General features: G+C 29.0%; 2 protein-coding genes across 2 annotated transcripts; both read left to right on the top strand.

Moving 5' to 3' along the window:
* The first annotated feature begins 8,766 nt into the window (after positions 1 to 8,766).
* On the top strand, positions 8,767 to 9,696 carry LOC125423296 (wall-associated receptor kinase 2). Its single transcript, XM_048477014.2, has one exon. The coding sequence runs from the start codon at positions 8,788 to 8,790 to the stop codon at positions 9,685 to 9,687; it is 900 nt and encodes a 299-aa protein (XP_048332971.2). The 5' UTR covers positions 8,767 to 8,787; the 3' UTR covers positions 9,688 to 9,696.
* Positions 9,697 to 13,939: 4,243 nt separating this feature from the next.
* Positions 13,940 to 15,687, top strand: LOC132804978 (wall-associated receptor kinase 5-like). Its single transcript, XM_060819564.1, has 2 exons — positions 13,940 to 14,385; positions 14,680 to 15,687. The coding sequence occupies exons 1-2, from the start codon at positions 13,965 to 13,967 to the stop codon at positions 15,402 to 15,404; spliced, it is 1,146 nt and encodes a 381-aa protein (XP_060675547.1). The 5' UTR covers positions 13,940 to 13,964; the 3' UTR covers positions 15,405 to 15,687.
* Positions 15,688 to 16,082: the final 395 nt, after the last annotated feature.

Here is a 16,082-nt window from a genome sequence, read left to right as displayed (position 1 = left end):
ATAATCAAGCTTTACTGGTTTTAATAGATTATACAACAATTTATTAAATACGTGTTTGAATTTATATGTTCCAAATGAAAATTTAACAAAAAATATTTGGATGAAGAAATTTTATCACCGATATGACACAGCAAAATCACCTCCTAATACGACAAGTTGACAAGTTTATTCGCGTAGACCTGGCAATTTAGGTCATGACACGGCGACACAACTTAAAAACGACACAGAATAAATGGGTTTGGGTTTATTATGAATGGGTTCGGGTCATAATTGGGTCAACTCGTTTAACATGATTATTAATCGTGTCATTTTCGGGTTGACCTGTTTAACTCGAAATTGACCCGTTACGACCCATTTATTAAACGTGTCAGTTTCAACCCGACAGGATTATACACCTATTACAACCTGTTTAAATTTAATTTTAAATTAATATTTTATCACTAATATAATATTTAATAACTAAAAAAAAATTATAAATTAAAAATTTTATAAAAATAATTTTCTATTACTAATTTTTTAAAAACCAAAAATACATCTTTAATAAAAAAAAACATAAAAATAAAAAAAAATAAAAAAATTTTGGTTTATAGGTTAATTTTCAGGTTAACGGATTAATAGGTTAGTTTTCGGGTTAATAGGTCAATTTCAGGTTAACGGGTTAATAGGTCAACACGACCCGTTAAAATAATCGTGTTAAATGGGTCGTGTCGTGTTGACCTATTTGTAAACAGGTCGGGTTAGTATTTTGAATATCTGACACGATTAATAAATGGGTCGTGTTCGTGTTAGATATTTTTAACCCGATTATTAAATGAGTTGACACGAACACGACCCATGAACACGAATTACCAGATCTATATTCGCGGACGTACTGTGTGCCCTCTCAATAAAATAAATGGAAAGAGATGTGGCATATCTTAGCAGATAAAAGACAGACTTTTTTTTTTTTTAATTAGGAAGACTTAGACTTGACACATCTTTTGCCAAAAAAATATAATAATAATAATGAATAATGACCTTTAGGAAGACTTAGGCTTGGCATATCTTCATGAACAAATCAAAATTATTGTACAAAATAAAGTAATAAAGTAATAATATAATAAGGTTGAGAGATATAGAGGGACAAAAAGTAGGGAGGAAATAATGTATTTTATACATGTATATAATGTCTCTTTGTATAGATAAAGATTAGAATTTACTAGTACATTTAATATGATAGAGTTCTGGTAGCATGAAACCTTTTAGTACTATTTCAATTCATATTTATTGTATAATGTCCGTAAGTGATTCTAATAGATATCCTACTTTTAGATGATATATATAGCTAATATAATTTTGTATTATATTAAAGTTATTGAACTTATTTTATCATGTATTATGCTAATTAAAAGATCAATATTATAACATGTCAAAATCATATTCATATTTCATATCAAACAACATATATGGTTTTCAAATGAATATCAACATGTTTTCAAAAAATTAAAATAAAATAAAAAGGAAAAAAAAAACCAACATAAGTACATATAAAAATATTTCTTCAAAAGAGTTATGAATCATTGCGCTTGCATTATCCCAATTTAGCAATCCATGTCCCTACAAGGAGTTTAATCTTTTGAAATTCTTCGGAACAAAAAATTGTCACTTGAGGTGTGTATTTGTGACAGAAAAAAATTTTGTTACTAAGATTTGGATCAGATAAAATAATTTTGTCACTTAAAGTCATAAAATTTTTAACTAATATAAATTTTCGACCAAACTGCAGTGAAACCAAATCTAAATATGAAAACTTTTTTAGTGACAAACTAGTCTTCTTGTTTATTAATTACAAATTTTATGGCTTTAAGTAACAAAATTAATTACATGTACATTAGACTGTTTTTGTTTGATTGAATTATTAAGTTGTAAATGAGGCAAGTAGAAGGTGCATAGCATCAAACAAAAAGCAGTTTTATTTGTTTTATCACAACGTCTTTTTTTTTTTTTTTTTTTTGGGTTGAAGTGTTCTAATAATATATATATGGACGGTAATACTTGTAGATGTTATCATAAAACTTATTTTTTCAGATCTTATCATTTAGTTACCACGTATCACTAAATAAATCATGGCTGGTGTCCTACATATATATATATATATATATACATGTGTGTGTATGTAGACACATCTATATATATATATATTCATAATTCAACTATGAAACTTAGTCTGGTTTTGGTAATGAACTATGAAAGCTATTCCCAAAAAAAAAAAAAAAAAAAGAAAAAAAAAATCCTATAAACTTATCATGGTCATGGAGAAAAAAATATTATACGAAGATTCAAGAAGAAATATAAAGAAAAATAAATTTGTAAATATATTTATAAATAATAACTGAGATATCCTTTTCTTTGTCATTTCTGTTTTGGTAAATGCCTTTCTGCAGAATGTAAAGGAGTAATAAAAATATTATTATTATTATTATTTTGTCTTCAATTGTGCGCTTGAATATAAAAAAATAAATGAGATAACGAATTTAGAGAGGAAATCATATAAGAGTGATTTTTTTTTTCTTTTTAATTACAAGATGGGAGGGGGATTTTTCAGCATCCCTGGAGGTGTACTCTCTCTTATGAAGAAAAAAATAATAATAATATCATAAAATTTAAAAACCAAAATGGTCCCATACAGAAGAGAAAATCACATGTCGGAACCAGAAAATGGTCCTTTATTTATTTATTTAACCAAGAGTGGGATCGGCAAGGGGAAATAGGAATGACAATTTGTCCCAACCGATCCGATATCCATGGTACATTACCTTTAAAAGGATAGTTTTTTTTTTTTTTTTTCAAAAAATCAAGATTGTGGGACGGATTCGGAGCAAAGGTTTAAAATGAGAATCGGAGACAGACTGGGATTGGAAATAATTTTTATAATTATTTATATAACATATTATTTTTTTCTTTTCTTACAAGCCTAACACTAAACTTTCAACTTTGGCCGCCGACATCGCATTGATGTATTTTATTGTATTTTTATTGCATTTTAATTATTTTATTTACATTTTATTCATAAAAAAAATTTTAAAAAAATTATATCAATTATAAAATAAAAAAAAAAAGCAAGGAAAATCGCCACGCCCTATCTCATATTGGAAAATCCCATTCCAGTCCCACCTTTAAAGAAATGGAAAAAATCATACGAACAAGATAAAAAATTTCCAACAAGAATTGGGATAGGGATGAAATTTTAAAAACCAACTCTATCCCGCCCCATTAACATTCCTAAGGGGAAGAAAGAGGGGGCAGCTGGGGGGAAGGATTATTTTATAAAAATAAACAATATATGAAAAGCGACCCGGAGAAGAATTACATACAATATTAAGAATAAATAAAATATTTAGGATTTGAAGAAAATGATACGCTAATAACACAAAAGAAAATTGATATTTGGATTAGTTTTGTTTCCAAATATATATTTTAATGATAATATATTATTTTCTAATTGATAATTAAAGAATATAATTTTTTTTAAAAAAAATTATATATCTATATATATATATATATTTTAAAAAAATGAACTTTGTTGAAAATCGGTGTTTAATAAATATAATTTTAAATCTCAGACTTTAATACCATTTAGAGATTGAAAAAAAAAAAAAAAGATCCTAATGTTACAAACACGTTCCATTTAATTTATTGATTACAATCAAATTTTCATCAAAAACACTAAATTATCTTAAATAAATAAATTATTAGCTTATTAGATAATATACTCACGTTTTTTATTTTCTTAATTTGATCTTGGTCCTTGCCTTATTTAGGGGGCCAACATATTCATCTTAAATATATTAAGTAAGAAAATATTAAGAAGATGTACCTTAAATAAAAACTTTCAAAACCTTAGGATGGCCAATGGCCCCTCAAGCCAATACATAGCTACACCCTTGACCAAATGTTAAAGAGAGAGAGATGAGAATAGAAAAAAGTAAAGAAATTTTGTAAAAAATAATGCTAAAGATATCAGCTGAATATATCAATATATCAAGATATATACCAAATAAAATATATTAGTATTCTATTGGTTAAGATATTGTCGTAATCTAGTTATGGATAAATAAACCTTTATAAAAAATAAATGTAAAATAATCAAATATTGGCACCTAGCATTTGATATATATTTCGGTATATTTATTTGGCATCCCTAAAATTATTTTTTTGTATAGGTGAATATGAAATATATATATATATATATATATATTTGTATTTTATGAGAATTACTTTATTAACTTTAGATTTCTCTTTGCCAAAACCTTTTTTTTTTGGTTAAATCTTTGCCAAAACTTAGATGTGGGGTAAATTTATAAAATTATAGATTTTTTACTGTAGAATGTATATACTTAGGTGGAAAATTTCAAAATCAGCATCGGGTGAGATAAAATCAGTTGGTCCCTCGATTACCTGTTTTTATATTCTCTTTCCAAAATTTTTTTAACACATGGCAAGAATTATAATAAAAAAAATCAAAATATTAAATCATATTAATTATTTTAAAATCATATCAATCAATTTTTGTTATGTGTCAAAAAATTTATGAAAAACTATGTAGAAATAGATGGTTTAAGGACCAGTTTAAATTTTTTCCACACTATCTCTGTCTTCAGCATGCATGAACCCAGACCCATATTACTTATCTTATTTATTTATTTATTTTTGCCAAATAGGCTTGTTACCTAATTAGTATTATAGCATGAGAACATTAAGTTATTTTACCTATTCCTTACTAGTTCTTATTATGGATAAAGTCGGACACCATATGATGGACAACAGCCATTCATAATTTCTACAAACAATCTAATACTGTATATGATTATCTTCTACAATAACAAACCCAGGAATTTTTTCTAAGGGGACAACATTATATATTCATGCTTTATTTTTTTCAGTGTGTACATATATATATATATATATATATTTATATATGAGAGTCGGTTTTGATATTTTAAAATATTTGACAAATCATGTTGTCCATTGCATGATCTAGATGGATCTAGATGGAATGTCTTTTAAATGAATTCGATGGAACATTATTAAAATCATTGATATAACTAGTCAAAATTTTTTCAATACTTATTCGTCTTTGATGTACCCAATCAAGGACCAATTGATTTTTCAATAGATATAAATATATGACAAATTTTACTATGTATATTGCATATAGTCCCGTTAATTATATTATTTACTAAACTAAATAGAATTGCTTTTTATTTTTCATTTATTTTTTGAAAAAGAATATGGTTTCAATATTCTGGAATGATTTCACATTTATAATAAAAACATTACAAATTTATATATAAAAAAGATTATCAGTCCATAAAGCAAAAAGGAAATCCATTTTCAAGAAAAAATTATAATTAATAAGTAATTTTTTTTTGTTCCTTTTTTTTTTTTTTTTCAATTGTATGATTCTTGAGTTACTACTTACTAACTAGTAATTATAAAAACATTGTAATTCGAAAGAATTATTTCTTTTAAATATTGTGATTAATAAATATTATATTGCTAAAAATATATAGATAAGTGTTATAATTATAATAAGTAATTTTGACTTTAAACAAGTAAGAGATGTTTTTCAATAAAAAAAAAATTGGTACGAAACTAGTGAAAATAAGAAAAATAAGGGGAAAACAAAGGATCAAAACCAAAAAAATATATTAAAAAAAAAATACAGGGCTAAACTGCGTTATTGGCGTGTGTGAGTGAAATGAGGAGGGGCACATTCTGACTTTGGCAGTTTAATATGGTAAACGATCAAAGTTAAACTAAAAATTTTAAAAAGAAAAAAGAAATTTTTTTAGGCCCCTGGGCCTTATATAGGTCCGTCAGTGTCTGCCATCAAATAATGGTGGGGAACTTTCACACAGAAGCATTTTCGCATTTCTTGCACATTCGATGTGTCGTTGAGTGAGTGAGAGAGATAAAAGTTATGCCTGGCCAAGACTAGGCTAGTGACGTCCAGTTGTCAAAGCAAAATAATTATTAAATAGAACATATGAGGTTGGTAGGAAATATTTCCTTCAGAAATTTGATTTAGACATCCAATATTTAATTAGTTTCACTGATTGGTTATTCTGTATCGCAACACACATGCAAATTTCATTCAATAATTGGAACATTTGAAATTGGGATGCAGCATTCACCTTAATTTGTTAGAGCTCTTCTGATGATCATCTTGTAAGCCTATAGACAGTCGGGATTTTAACTCCACCCATGAATAAAATGGAGAACAATAATTGTTTGGTTACTTGGAATTTCACCACAAAAAACCCAATCATAAGAATAATTTTTTTGACATATGTATATATATATATATATATTTCCGTACTCTATAGTTTTTTTGCCGTGGTGGCTAGACATCTGCTTGTCAGTTGTGATATGTTTAACGCAATAATCCTTTAAGCCAAAAAAAAAAAAGAAAAAAAAAAAGAAAAAAAGGGTAATAATTTGTATATCATCTTTTACATATTCTTTTTGTTATCTTATAATATTACTGATCATGCATCTTTCAATTTACTTTAAAATATGTCTATATATAAGATAATATTAATTATTGTTAGTGTACTGTCATTTTCTTTCTTTCTTTTTTCCCTTTTTTTCCCTTCCGTAAACTAGTTCCAAGTATGTTAGCTTTTCTTCTTCTTTTTCTTCCTTCGTAGTAAAAGCAAGAGAAAAAAAAAAATAATACTAACCAATAAAATAAAATTAAAAATTAAAAAATGTTTCTCTCTCTCTCTCTCTTTTTTTTTTTTTTGGGTAAAGATATGCCAAGTCTAAGTCGTCTTAGTATTTTCCTTTTTCTTTTTTGGGTAGAAAAATCTAAGTCTTCCTTTTAATTATATAAAAAAAAAAGGTAAAGAAAAAAGCTAATTAAAAAAGAAATATAAAAAGAGTCCTTCTGTTTGAGGATACCTAACAATAATGCAGTTGAAAGACTGTTTTCTTTTTTGTTCTAAATGATAACTTTGCTGAAGGAGATGAAATAAATCAAGAGCTTAAAACTCGGGTCATTATCTGAGTGATGGATAGCTTTTATCTGGGCTGTTTTTGAAAACACATTAATTATCAATTTAATGGAATATATTTAAGTAGCAGGACACTCAATGTTACAAACATAATGATGGTGTTTTGTCCTAATATACTATTGTAATCACTTTTTTAATTACAAAATTGAAAGTAGGGGTTTGATTGCAACGTTTTCCTATAATATAAAGGGTTAATTGTTATTTTCATACTTTGAGGGGGTTATATGTAACTATCAAATGGTGTAAGGGGTTATATAAAAAAAAAAAAAAAAAAAAGGTGTAAGGGGTTTTGTGTATTTTTACCCCCTATATTTTAATATTTCTAGTTTCATGCAATTTTCAAAGCCTTATGTAAATTTATTTATTTATTTAGTCAATTCAGAATCCGTTCTATTTTCAGTTTGATTTAAAATAAATAGTTAACTAAACATGAATGGCAAAACAAAATTGAATTGGTGAACCTGAAGTTGAAGGATGTCAGTTGAATGGCATATATTTAGCTCGAAGTTGCTTTTTGATATCGCATGTGTTCTTTTTTGCGGATGATATAACATAAAAAAATAATATGAAAATACAATATTATATAAAATTGATATTGATAGTATTTAAATTAATAACATTAAGTAAATAAAAAAAAATAAATGATACAATATATTATACTAAATATCAAGGACAGCTATATATTTAATACAAAATTCTTATAATTGATATGTTAATAATTACATGAAAAATTACTTTTAATAAGGAGATACATATAACATCTTTTAATAATTATTTTTTAAATTTCATATCTCAAAATGACAACAAGAAAAATAATAATAACTTTCAATTATCTAAAAATTGTATGAGTATTGAAGTGATATTTATAAAATATAATCTAATTGTAATGATTGTTTTATCTTAATTAATAAACAGTTTATCAAATATATATATATATATATATATTTTTTTTTGCGTATCTTTATTAATAATAATTTAGTCATGATCATTATTACTTATTATAAATTAAATTAATCAAGAGAAATATAATATCTGTTAAAAAAATTTATCTTTTAAAATAATTTTTCATATTTTTTTGTGAATTTTTATCTATATTCGATACTTTTTAATATTTTCATAAAATTTTTTATATTTTAAACCTTCAATATTTTTACGGATACCAAAATTTTAAACCTTGATTAGAACCAAGGTAAAAATATATTGCATCTTATATTTAATTGCAATATTTTCAAGCGAAAATATATTTAAAATTAAGTAAACAAAAAATGTGATATTGCAGCATTTCTATAATTTTTAATATAGTATAAGGATATATTTACAAAACCGGTAATATATAAGTTTTGGCATAAAATAGTGTTTTTTTTCTCTTCTTTCTTTTTTTTTTTTTCTTGAAAAGTATTTTAAGGCATGTGACTCAGGTGTGATGACTCGAGAACAAGTCGTTGGCGAAGTTTAGAACAAAAATATGAGCCAAAAGGATATCTCCATAAAGAAAAAAAATCATATGTGTCATATATGTTGAAATGACCTGTTATTGTTGGATTGGTCTAGGAATGACATAATAGCACAGTACTATCCTACCTAATTTCATTTTATTTACAAGATGACCTGGAAAACAGGGATTGACTTCCACTCTTCCCAAACCGCCCCCATTTGTTCCATAAAAGGACTTGGTAGCCATAGCCCTCGTAATTAACAATACTTCCAAATCCAGTTTAGTATAGCAGCCATGAACTCAAAGCAGTTTCTCATTCATCTCGTCTCAATATTGTTTAGTATTGCTTTGGCAGCCAAGGTAACAATAGCAGTAGAATCTCAATCAATATCCTTGCCTGGCTGCCCGGACCACTGTGGTGAAATCAAAGTTCCATACCCTTTTGGCATAACCCCAGAGTGTTCCCTCAATGGAAATCGAAAATTTTACCTCAATTGCACCCAATCTTCCCTATATCTAAATTCAAGTAACCTTCAAGTTACAAACATATCCCTGGATGGCGAGGTGAGCGTCATGAACTTTATAGGCCGAGATTGTTACAACAAGAAAGGCGTGCGGGAAGAGCACATCCAATCCCAGCTCTGGCTCGCAAATTATAACGTCTCTTCTGCAAGAAACACATTCATAGCCGTCGGCTGTGACACTTACTCGACCGTTAACGGTTATAGAGGCAAAGAAAACTACGTAATTGGTTGTGTTTCCTCATGCAATGATATCGACTATGAGAGTTTTACTAGTGATCATCAGTCTTGCTTGGGCGTGGGGTGTTGCCAGATTTCCATCCCAAGTGGTCTCAAGAACATGACCATATCGTTGTCTAGCTACAACAACCACACTTTTGTATATGACTTTAACCCCTGCAGCTATGCTTTCGTGGTTGAACAAGGAAAGTTCAAGTTCTCCAATACCAGTTTCCAAGAATTGAATCGCACAGAAAAGCTTCCGGCTGTTTTAAATTGGGGGATTGGGAAGGAGAGCTGTGATGAAGCAAAGAAGAGAGCCAACTACACATGCAAAGGGAATAATGTCACGTGTGTGGCCGCCAGCAATGCAGCTGGTTATCTCTGCCAGTGTTTGCCTGGTTATGAAGGGAACCCATACCTACCAGATGGTTGCCACGGTAATGGTTCTTAATTAATTTCCACTCTTTCATTATTATCACAAACATAGATTAATTAATATACACAGAACATGGACACAAAAAAAAATTGCCGCATTTTTTTAATTTTATTTTTTTTAAAAAAAAGGAAAGAAAAATATGAAATTATTAAGAAACCAAATTTGTTTTTAACATATTTATAAGCCTAAATTTGTCCATTACGTTGTTGGGGTCTCACATTTTTATTAAGAAAAAATGCTAACTGCATTGGAAAATTAACTTTATATAATCCCATCAATTTTAAATTACAATGATACCCCTATTCAATCTTTCTTATTTTGTAAGCTTTAGAAAAATCAAATTTCAAACCTATTTTTAATTTTCTTTTTCTTCCACTAAAGCACCAACCACCAGGACCGATCACCAAACCTCCAACATGTAGCCAGATTTATGTTTTTAATTAGTTAATGTAACACTTCGATTTGAGAAATTGTCTCGAATTAAAATTTTTGATCAAGTTTAATCAAGATTGATCAGGATTGATTTAGTGGGTTGCACGATTGATTTTTTATTGTGAGAGAAATTTTGTATTGATCGAGGTATCATAATATAATACTCATTGATATGAATTCATAAATTAATAGTACGTTAAAATTTGAATTAAGATTAGAAAGTTATAATTAAAATAGTTCTAAGGGTATTCTGATTATTTAATAATTGGATCCTAAGAGAGTGATATCAAAGTTTTAGATTCTGTTATCCCTGAGAGTTTTTGGCATATGGTGTGGTGATGTATCTTGGATGGCTAACTATCATCATGTAGTTATGATCGGTTGGTGAATAAGGTGACTAAATGGTCTGAGCAGTGAGTTTGAGTTGTCTTTGACCTAGTTTCTAGTTGAATGTGCTAAATTTTGAGGATGAAATTTTTTTAAGGGGTAGATCGTAATAGCCTGATCTGAGAAATTATCTTGAATTTGAATTTTAGATCAAATTTAATTAAGGTTTGATTATGATTGATCTAGTGGGTCGCATGGTTAATTTTTAATTGTGAGAAGAATTTTGGTTGACCGAAATACCATGGTAAAGTATTAATCAACGCGAGTTTATGACCTAATAGTACGCTAAACTCGAAGTTAAGATTAAAAAATTATGATTAAAAGAGTTTTAAAAGTATTTTGTTTATTTAATAATTGGGTCTTGACAGTTAACAATTTTATTTTTCCTTGATCCAATAGATTTAGAGAAGTATTTTCCAATCTCAAAGCACATGCATGCGGTTGCACATCTACAAGTTCTGCTATTTCCTTTCCCATTCCATTAAACTAAGCTTCACAATTGGCGATCGCATCCCGAGGTTCTCCACTCTTTCTCTCCGTCTTCACTAACCCATTTGCTCTTCTTCAACATTACCCCCACCCACTTCCCAAAAAACTCAAACGCCACTCTTTCACAGACCACCCACACACTCAGCCACCTTCTCCGACCTCAAAAAATGGCAAACCTGGGCCACCCTCTTGGACCTCCAGAAATGACAGAATTGAGTCGAGACTTCTGTTTTATCTGTTACGTCTCTCTAGAGCCGACACTGATGTTCTTACCAAGTTAAATAGATTCAATTTTGAAATTTAAAAAACTATAATGGAAAAATAAAATAGGGACATTTTAGTAATTCAAATGTTTGTGGAATTATATAGAATATTTTTCACTGCCAAAAAAAAAAAAAAAAAAAAAAAACTTCTCTTTCATTTAAAGGAGTTTAAAATGGTTACAAATTTTTAATAAACAAATTAAAGCAGGCAACGAGGAGTGTTTCCAAATGGCAACAACTATTATGATTATTTTTCAAACATATATTACCTAATATAAATTTAAAAATAAAGTAGAATAATACTAAAAATATCAAATAAATGTAACAAGATGTGTATCAAGAATCATATATAAATCTTTAATTGATTTTATATTTATCTTTAAAAAAGTTCATTTATCCATAATTAACTTATATTAATATATTAACTAACAAAATATGAATACGTGACTTTTTATGTAAGTACCATAGCATGACTTAACAAATTAATACATTTGTTTGTGTAGGTTTTTATTAGAGAATTGATTATATGTCTTTTTTCTTTTTTCGTTGCATAAAGTTTGACTACATTACAGCTAAACTATGTAAATCTCTTTTGTCCAGAAAATGTTCAATGCATTCAGTTATAACAAAAGTTAATTTTAAGTACACTATCATTTACTATATTAAATCTGATTAATTTTTACTTTTAATCATGGAATTTAATATTTATTCATATTTGTAGTGTCAAATATTTGATAGTTTAGATCCATTGTTAAGATATAGATGTAATGATAATACACATTTCATTATTTAAATTTTTCAAAATGCAATAATTCAACTTCATATCAAAATTATATATCCGTACGGTCTTGAATTCAACACCTAACAACAGCAATCCAGAGCCCATAAAATGGTTATGTTCGGGCTAGTATAAAAGAATAAGCCCAATTTATGTTCGGGCTTGAATGAATAATAATTCAACTAACTATATAGCTTCATTAAAAATACCAGGTGCACCTCATAAATTCAACTAACCATATAGCTTCATTAAGTACCACGTGCACCTCATATAAGCGCGATAGACGGTAGCTAGGCTGAACACACAGTAACTTTTTTGTTTTTAAACACACAGTAATTTAACTGATTATCTATATATAGTATGATAAAAAAAAAAAAAAAAAGAGAAAAAAAAAAAAAAGAATGAACATTAGCCATGAACTAGCCACCATGTATTGTTATGGCTAAAATTATATTTACCAACAAATAGTTCTTAGCCATAATATTACTTTTAGCTACAAAAGCAATTGACAAAATGTTCTTTTAGCTGCAACATTCTATGGTTAGAGCCTTTTAGCCACGGAGCCACAACACGGCAACAAAACTTATTGCACCTGACAACATTTAATTACAAATCGTAGACTTTTAACTACATTTTGTGTTGTGGTTAATATCCTTTTACAGTGTGTATTTATTAAGTTATTATAAAAAATTGGTTTGCATTCCCCCATTGTTTGAGATTAACATTTTTTTTTTTTTTCAGATATTGATGAATGCAAAATCGAAAGCAGCTGCGGTAAAAATAGAATATGCCAGAATTTACCAGGGAATTGGACTTGCATTTGTCCAAAAGGATATTACAACACAAGCGAAACCGATTGCAGCAAATCAGCCGGAAACAACAAACCAGCTTGTTACATTAGTTCTCCCCCTTTGTACTGCAGTAGGTACGTATATCAGTAGTGTTTTCGTTACATGCATCCTAACATTCTTATTAGACACTATAATTTTGGAATAGGATTGATGAATATCGAGTAATAGATAACTAGGGCTCATTATATTTTATTTTTACAAATAATTTTGGCATTTTTATTTTTTATTTGGTTTTAATTTGTGTTCATTTTGTCCAATTGGTGAAATAATGCACAAATTAAAAATAAAATAACCACGAAAAGAAGTAGCAGTTTTTTAAAGATGTGTTATTATATCACTAGTCGGAAGGATAAGAAATAACAGTTTTTTAAAATGATGTGGTACTATATCATTAATTGGATGAACAATAATGAAATATGAAAAATAGGCTTTCTTTTATTAAAATGCGGATGTTACTTGATACTAATTTTTTCAAACCATCATATAAAATCATGCTATCATTTTAATAAAATGCAGGCATCCTCATTAAAAACAAACTATATATATGAAAATTCTAATATATAGATCTTTATACATTTTTATTATGCGGATATCCAAATGATCATAATTAAAAAAACAATCATCTTTATATAATAGTACACTGTTTTTTTAAAAACCATCATCTTTGAGGATAGCTGTACGATAAGAAAAATAACTATAGAAGGATTTTATATACATTAACTAGATTATAAATATTGTAAAAAATAATTATCATTTATATTATTTGTTCAAAATTTATTATTATTATTATTATTTGGTTTTTTATGTGAGAATGCATTATTTATAGTGAACTTCTTTTGTAAAAGTTTTCTTCTCGAAGGATCTGTACGTGCCATTAGAAATCTTTCATTTTTTCTTTTTTTCCCCCCTATGGAAATCCAAATTCTAGTTTGGTATCAGGAGATGTATATATTTTATTCTCAACTGGTCTAATCAATTTATCCCAGCCAAACAAAGGTATAACGTCTCCTACATCTTAAAAAATAGAAAATTTAAATACATGCAGGCGTAAGCGTATTACTGTTGATTGCTGTTTTACTAATATATTGGGGAATGAAGAAAAGAAAGATGCTCAAACTGAAAGAGAAGTTCTTCGAACAAAATGGGGGATTAATGTTACAGCAACATTTGTCAAGTGGTAGCCAATCTCAAGAGACGACAAAAATCTTTAGTGCAGAAGAATTAAAAAGAGCCACAGACAATTTCCATGAAAGTAGAGTTCTGGGCCAAGGAGGCTATGGAATAGTGTATAAAGGGATATTGCCATCTGATAACAAGGTGGTTGCCATTAAGAAGTCCAAATTCGGTGCTGAAAAATGTAACGAACAATTCATCAATGAGGTAATTTTGCTTTTGCAAATAAACCATAGAAATGTGGTTAAGCTCTTAGGTTGTTGTTTGGAGACAGATGTTCCTTTACTAGTTTATGAGTACGTAGAAAATGGGACTCTTTTCGAACATATCCACAACAAAGGCCGAGGAAGATCTTGATGCAGCTGCAATATATTAGTCTAAACGCAACGTTTTATTTCCTTTTTCTTCCATTGCTGATATGGCTTGTTTTGTTATTTTAATTGCTGAGGTGGCTTCATGCCTTTTGTTTTTTTTTCCTCACCCTGCGTGGTGACAAAAGGAATATAAAAGGTAGTTGTAAAAGACAGATTTGGGAATTTTGCTGAAAATAGACTGAAAATACTTGTTTTCTCTCATTTTTTTTTTCGTGACTCATACTGGAATTGGACCAGAGTTGGATCTGGACAGGAATGAGAGCCTGAGATCTGCTCCTTGGTAATTCCCTCTAGGATTTTCTGCATCAGATCTCCACTTTCATCGGAGTTGAGATTGAAGATAGCAACTGAAGCTGCAAGTGCATTAGCATATCTCCACTCTGCGACTTCTACGCCTATTATACACAGAGATGTCAAAACTGGAAACATACTCCTTGACAAAAAGTACACAGCAAAAGTTTCAGACTTTGGAGCATCAAGGTTGATTCCTCTCGATCAAAATCTCCTTACAACCGTTGTACAAGGAACATTTGGGTACTTAGATCCGGAGTATATGCATACAAGCCATCTAACAGAAAAGAGTGATGTCTATAGCTTTGGAGTTGTTCTGGCGGAGCTGCTAACCGGCAGGAAGGTGATGTCATTTGATAGACCCGAGAATGAAAGAAACCTGGCATTGTTCTTTGTTTCTTCAATGAAAGAGGATAGGTTATTAGAGATTCTCGACAATGACATAATCACCGAGGGAAATACAGAGGCATTCAAGAACATTGCCAATCTTGCAGAAAGATGTTTACGGATAAAAAGTGAGGAAAGACCTAGCATGAAGGAAGTAGCAATGGAACTAGAAGGACAGAGAGCCATGGTAATGCAGCAATTGGGACAAGGTGTTCATATGGTTTCACAAAAAACTAAAAACTTGCCTACCAAGGAACCTTCTGACCCCTATGCTATCGACATTAGTGGACCATTGAGTTCCCAGTAGATGATCATAGTTAATTAAGCAGACTAGCCAAGGTGGCTTCTTCTGAGAAAAGGAGCCAAGCGGTCTAGCTGAGCTGGCAACACTTTTTTTCTCAGTTGACACGTGGCAAAAGTCGAGTGGCTTAGCACTAGTGGTTGTTACTATATTTGGAATTTAGTTACTTTGTTAGAAGTACTTTTGAGTGGGTATTGAAACAGAGTCAGTTTTGCAGCTTTATATTTTCAAACTTGTGTCTCTCTTTAATCAGTTTGCAAATGATTTCAAAGTGTGATTGTTTTGTTTTTCTTTCAAGTGCTTTTACAATTACAATTTCTGCAGTTCTTCCCTGTTCTTCAATTCAGTTTCTTTAATTATTGTCATCATATAATTTACTCGTATGCAATAAAATGATTCTGTGAATGTATTAATGTCAGCAGACGGGTTTCACCAATCACTTAACAAAGTCACTGGTTTATAGTATTGGTGATAGATATAAATCAAATTCAAACAAATTTGGCCTTTAAAATTGTAGTCTTTTGTGATAAAAATCTATAGTTTCATCAGAAATGACTATAATAGACTCTATTACAAACTAAATAGTACGAACGAGAATTTTTGTGGTTGTGTAATGATGCACACAAGGCTTGCTTTGCTGAGCGGCTATATTTATTTGTGGTTGTATTCATGTTCGTTCTTTCT

The sequence above is a fragment of the Ziziphus jujuba genome, chromosome 1, assembly GCF_031755915.1.
Source record: "Ziziphus jujuba cultivar Dongzao chromosome 1, ASM3175591v1".
In the NCBI taxonomy this organism is placed as follows: domain Eukaryota; kingdom Viridiplantae; phylum Streptophyta; class Magnoliopsida; order Rosales; family Rhamnaceae; genus Ziziphus; species Ziziphus jujuba.
This window is presented reverse-complemented; position numbering and strand designations above follow the sequence as displayed.

Excerpts from the sequence above, each read along its gene's own strand:
- LOC125423296 (XM_048477014.2), top strand. The coding sequence starts at position 8,788 with ATGAACTCAAAGCAGTTTCTCATTCATCTCGTCTCAATATTGTTTAGT.
- LOC132804978 (XM_060819564.1), top strand. The coding sequence starts at position 13,965 with ATGAAGAAAAGAAAGATGCTCAAACTGAAAGAGAAGTTCTTCGAACAA. Across the intron at positions 14,386-14,679 it reads CGAACATATCCACAACAAAG|AGCCTGAGATCTGCTCCTTG; the intron begins GCCGAGGAAGAT and ends GACAGGAATGAG.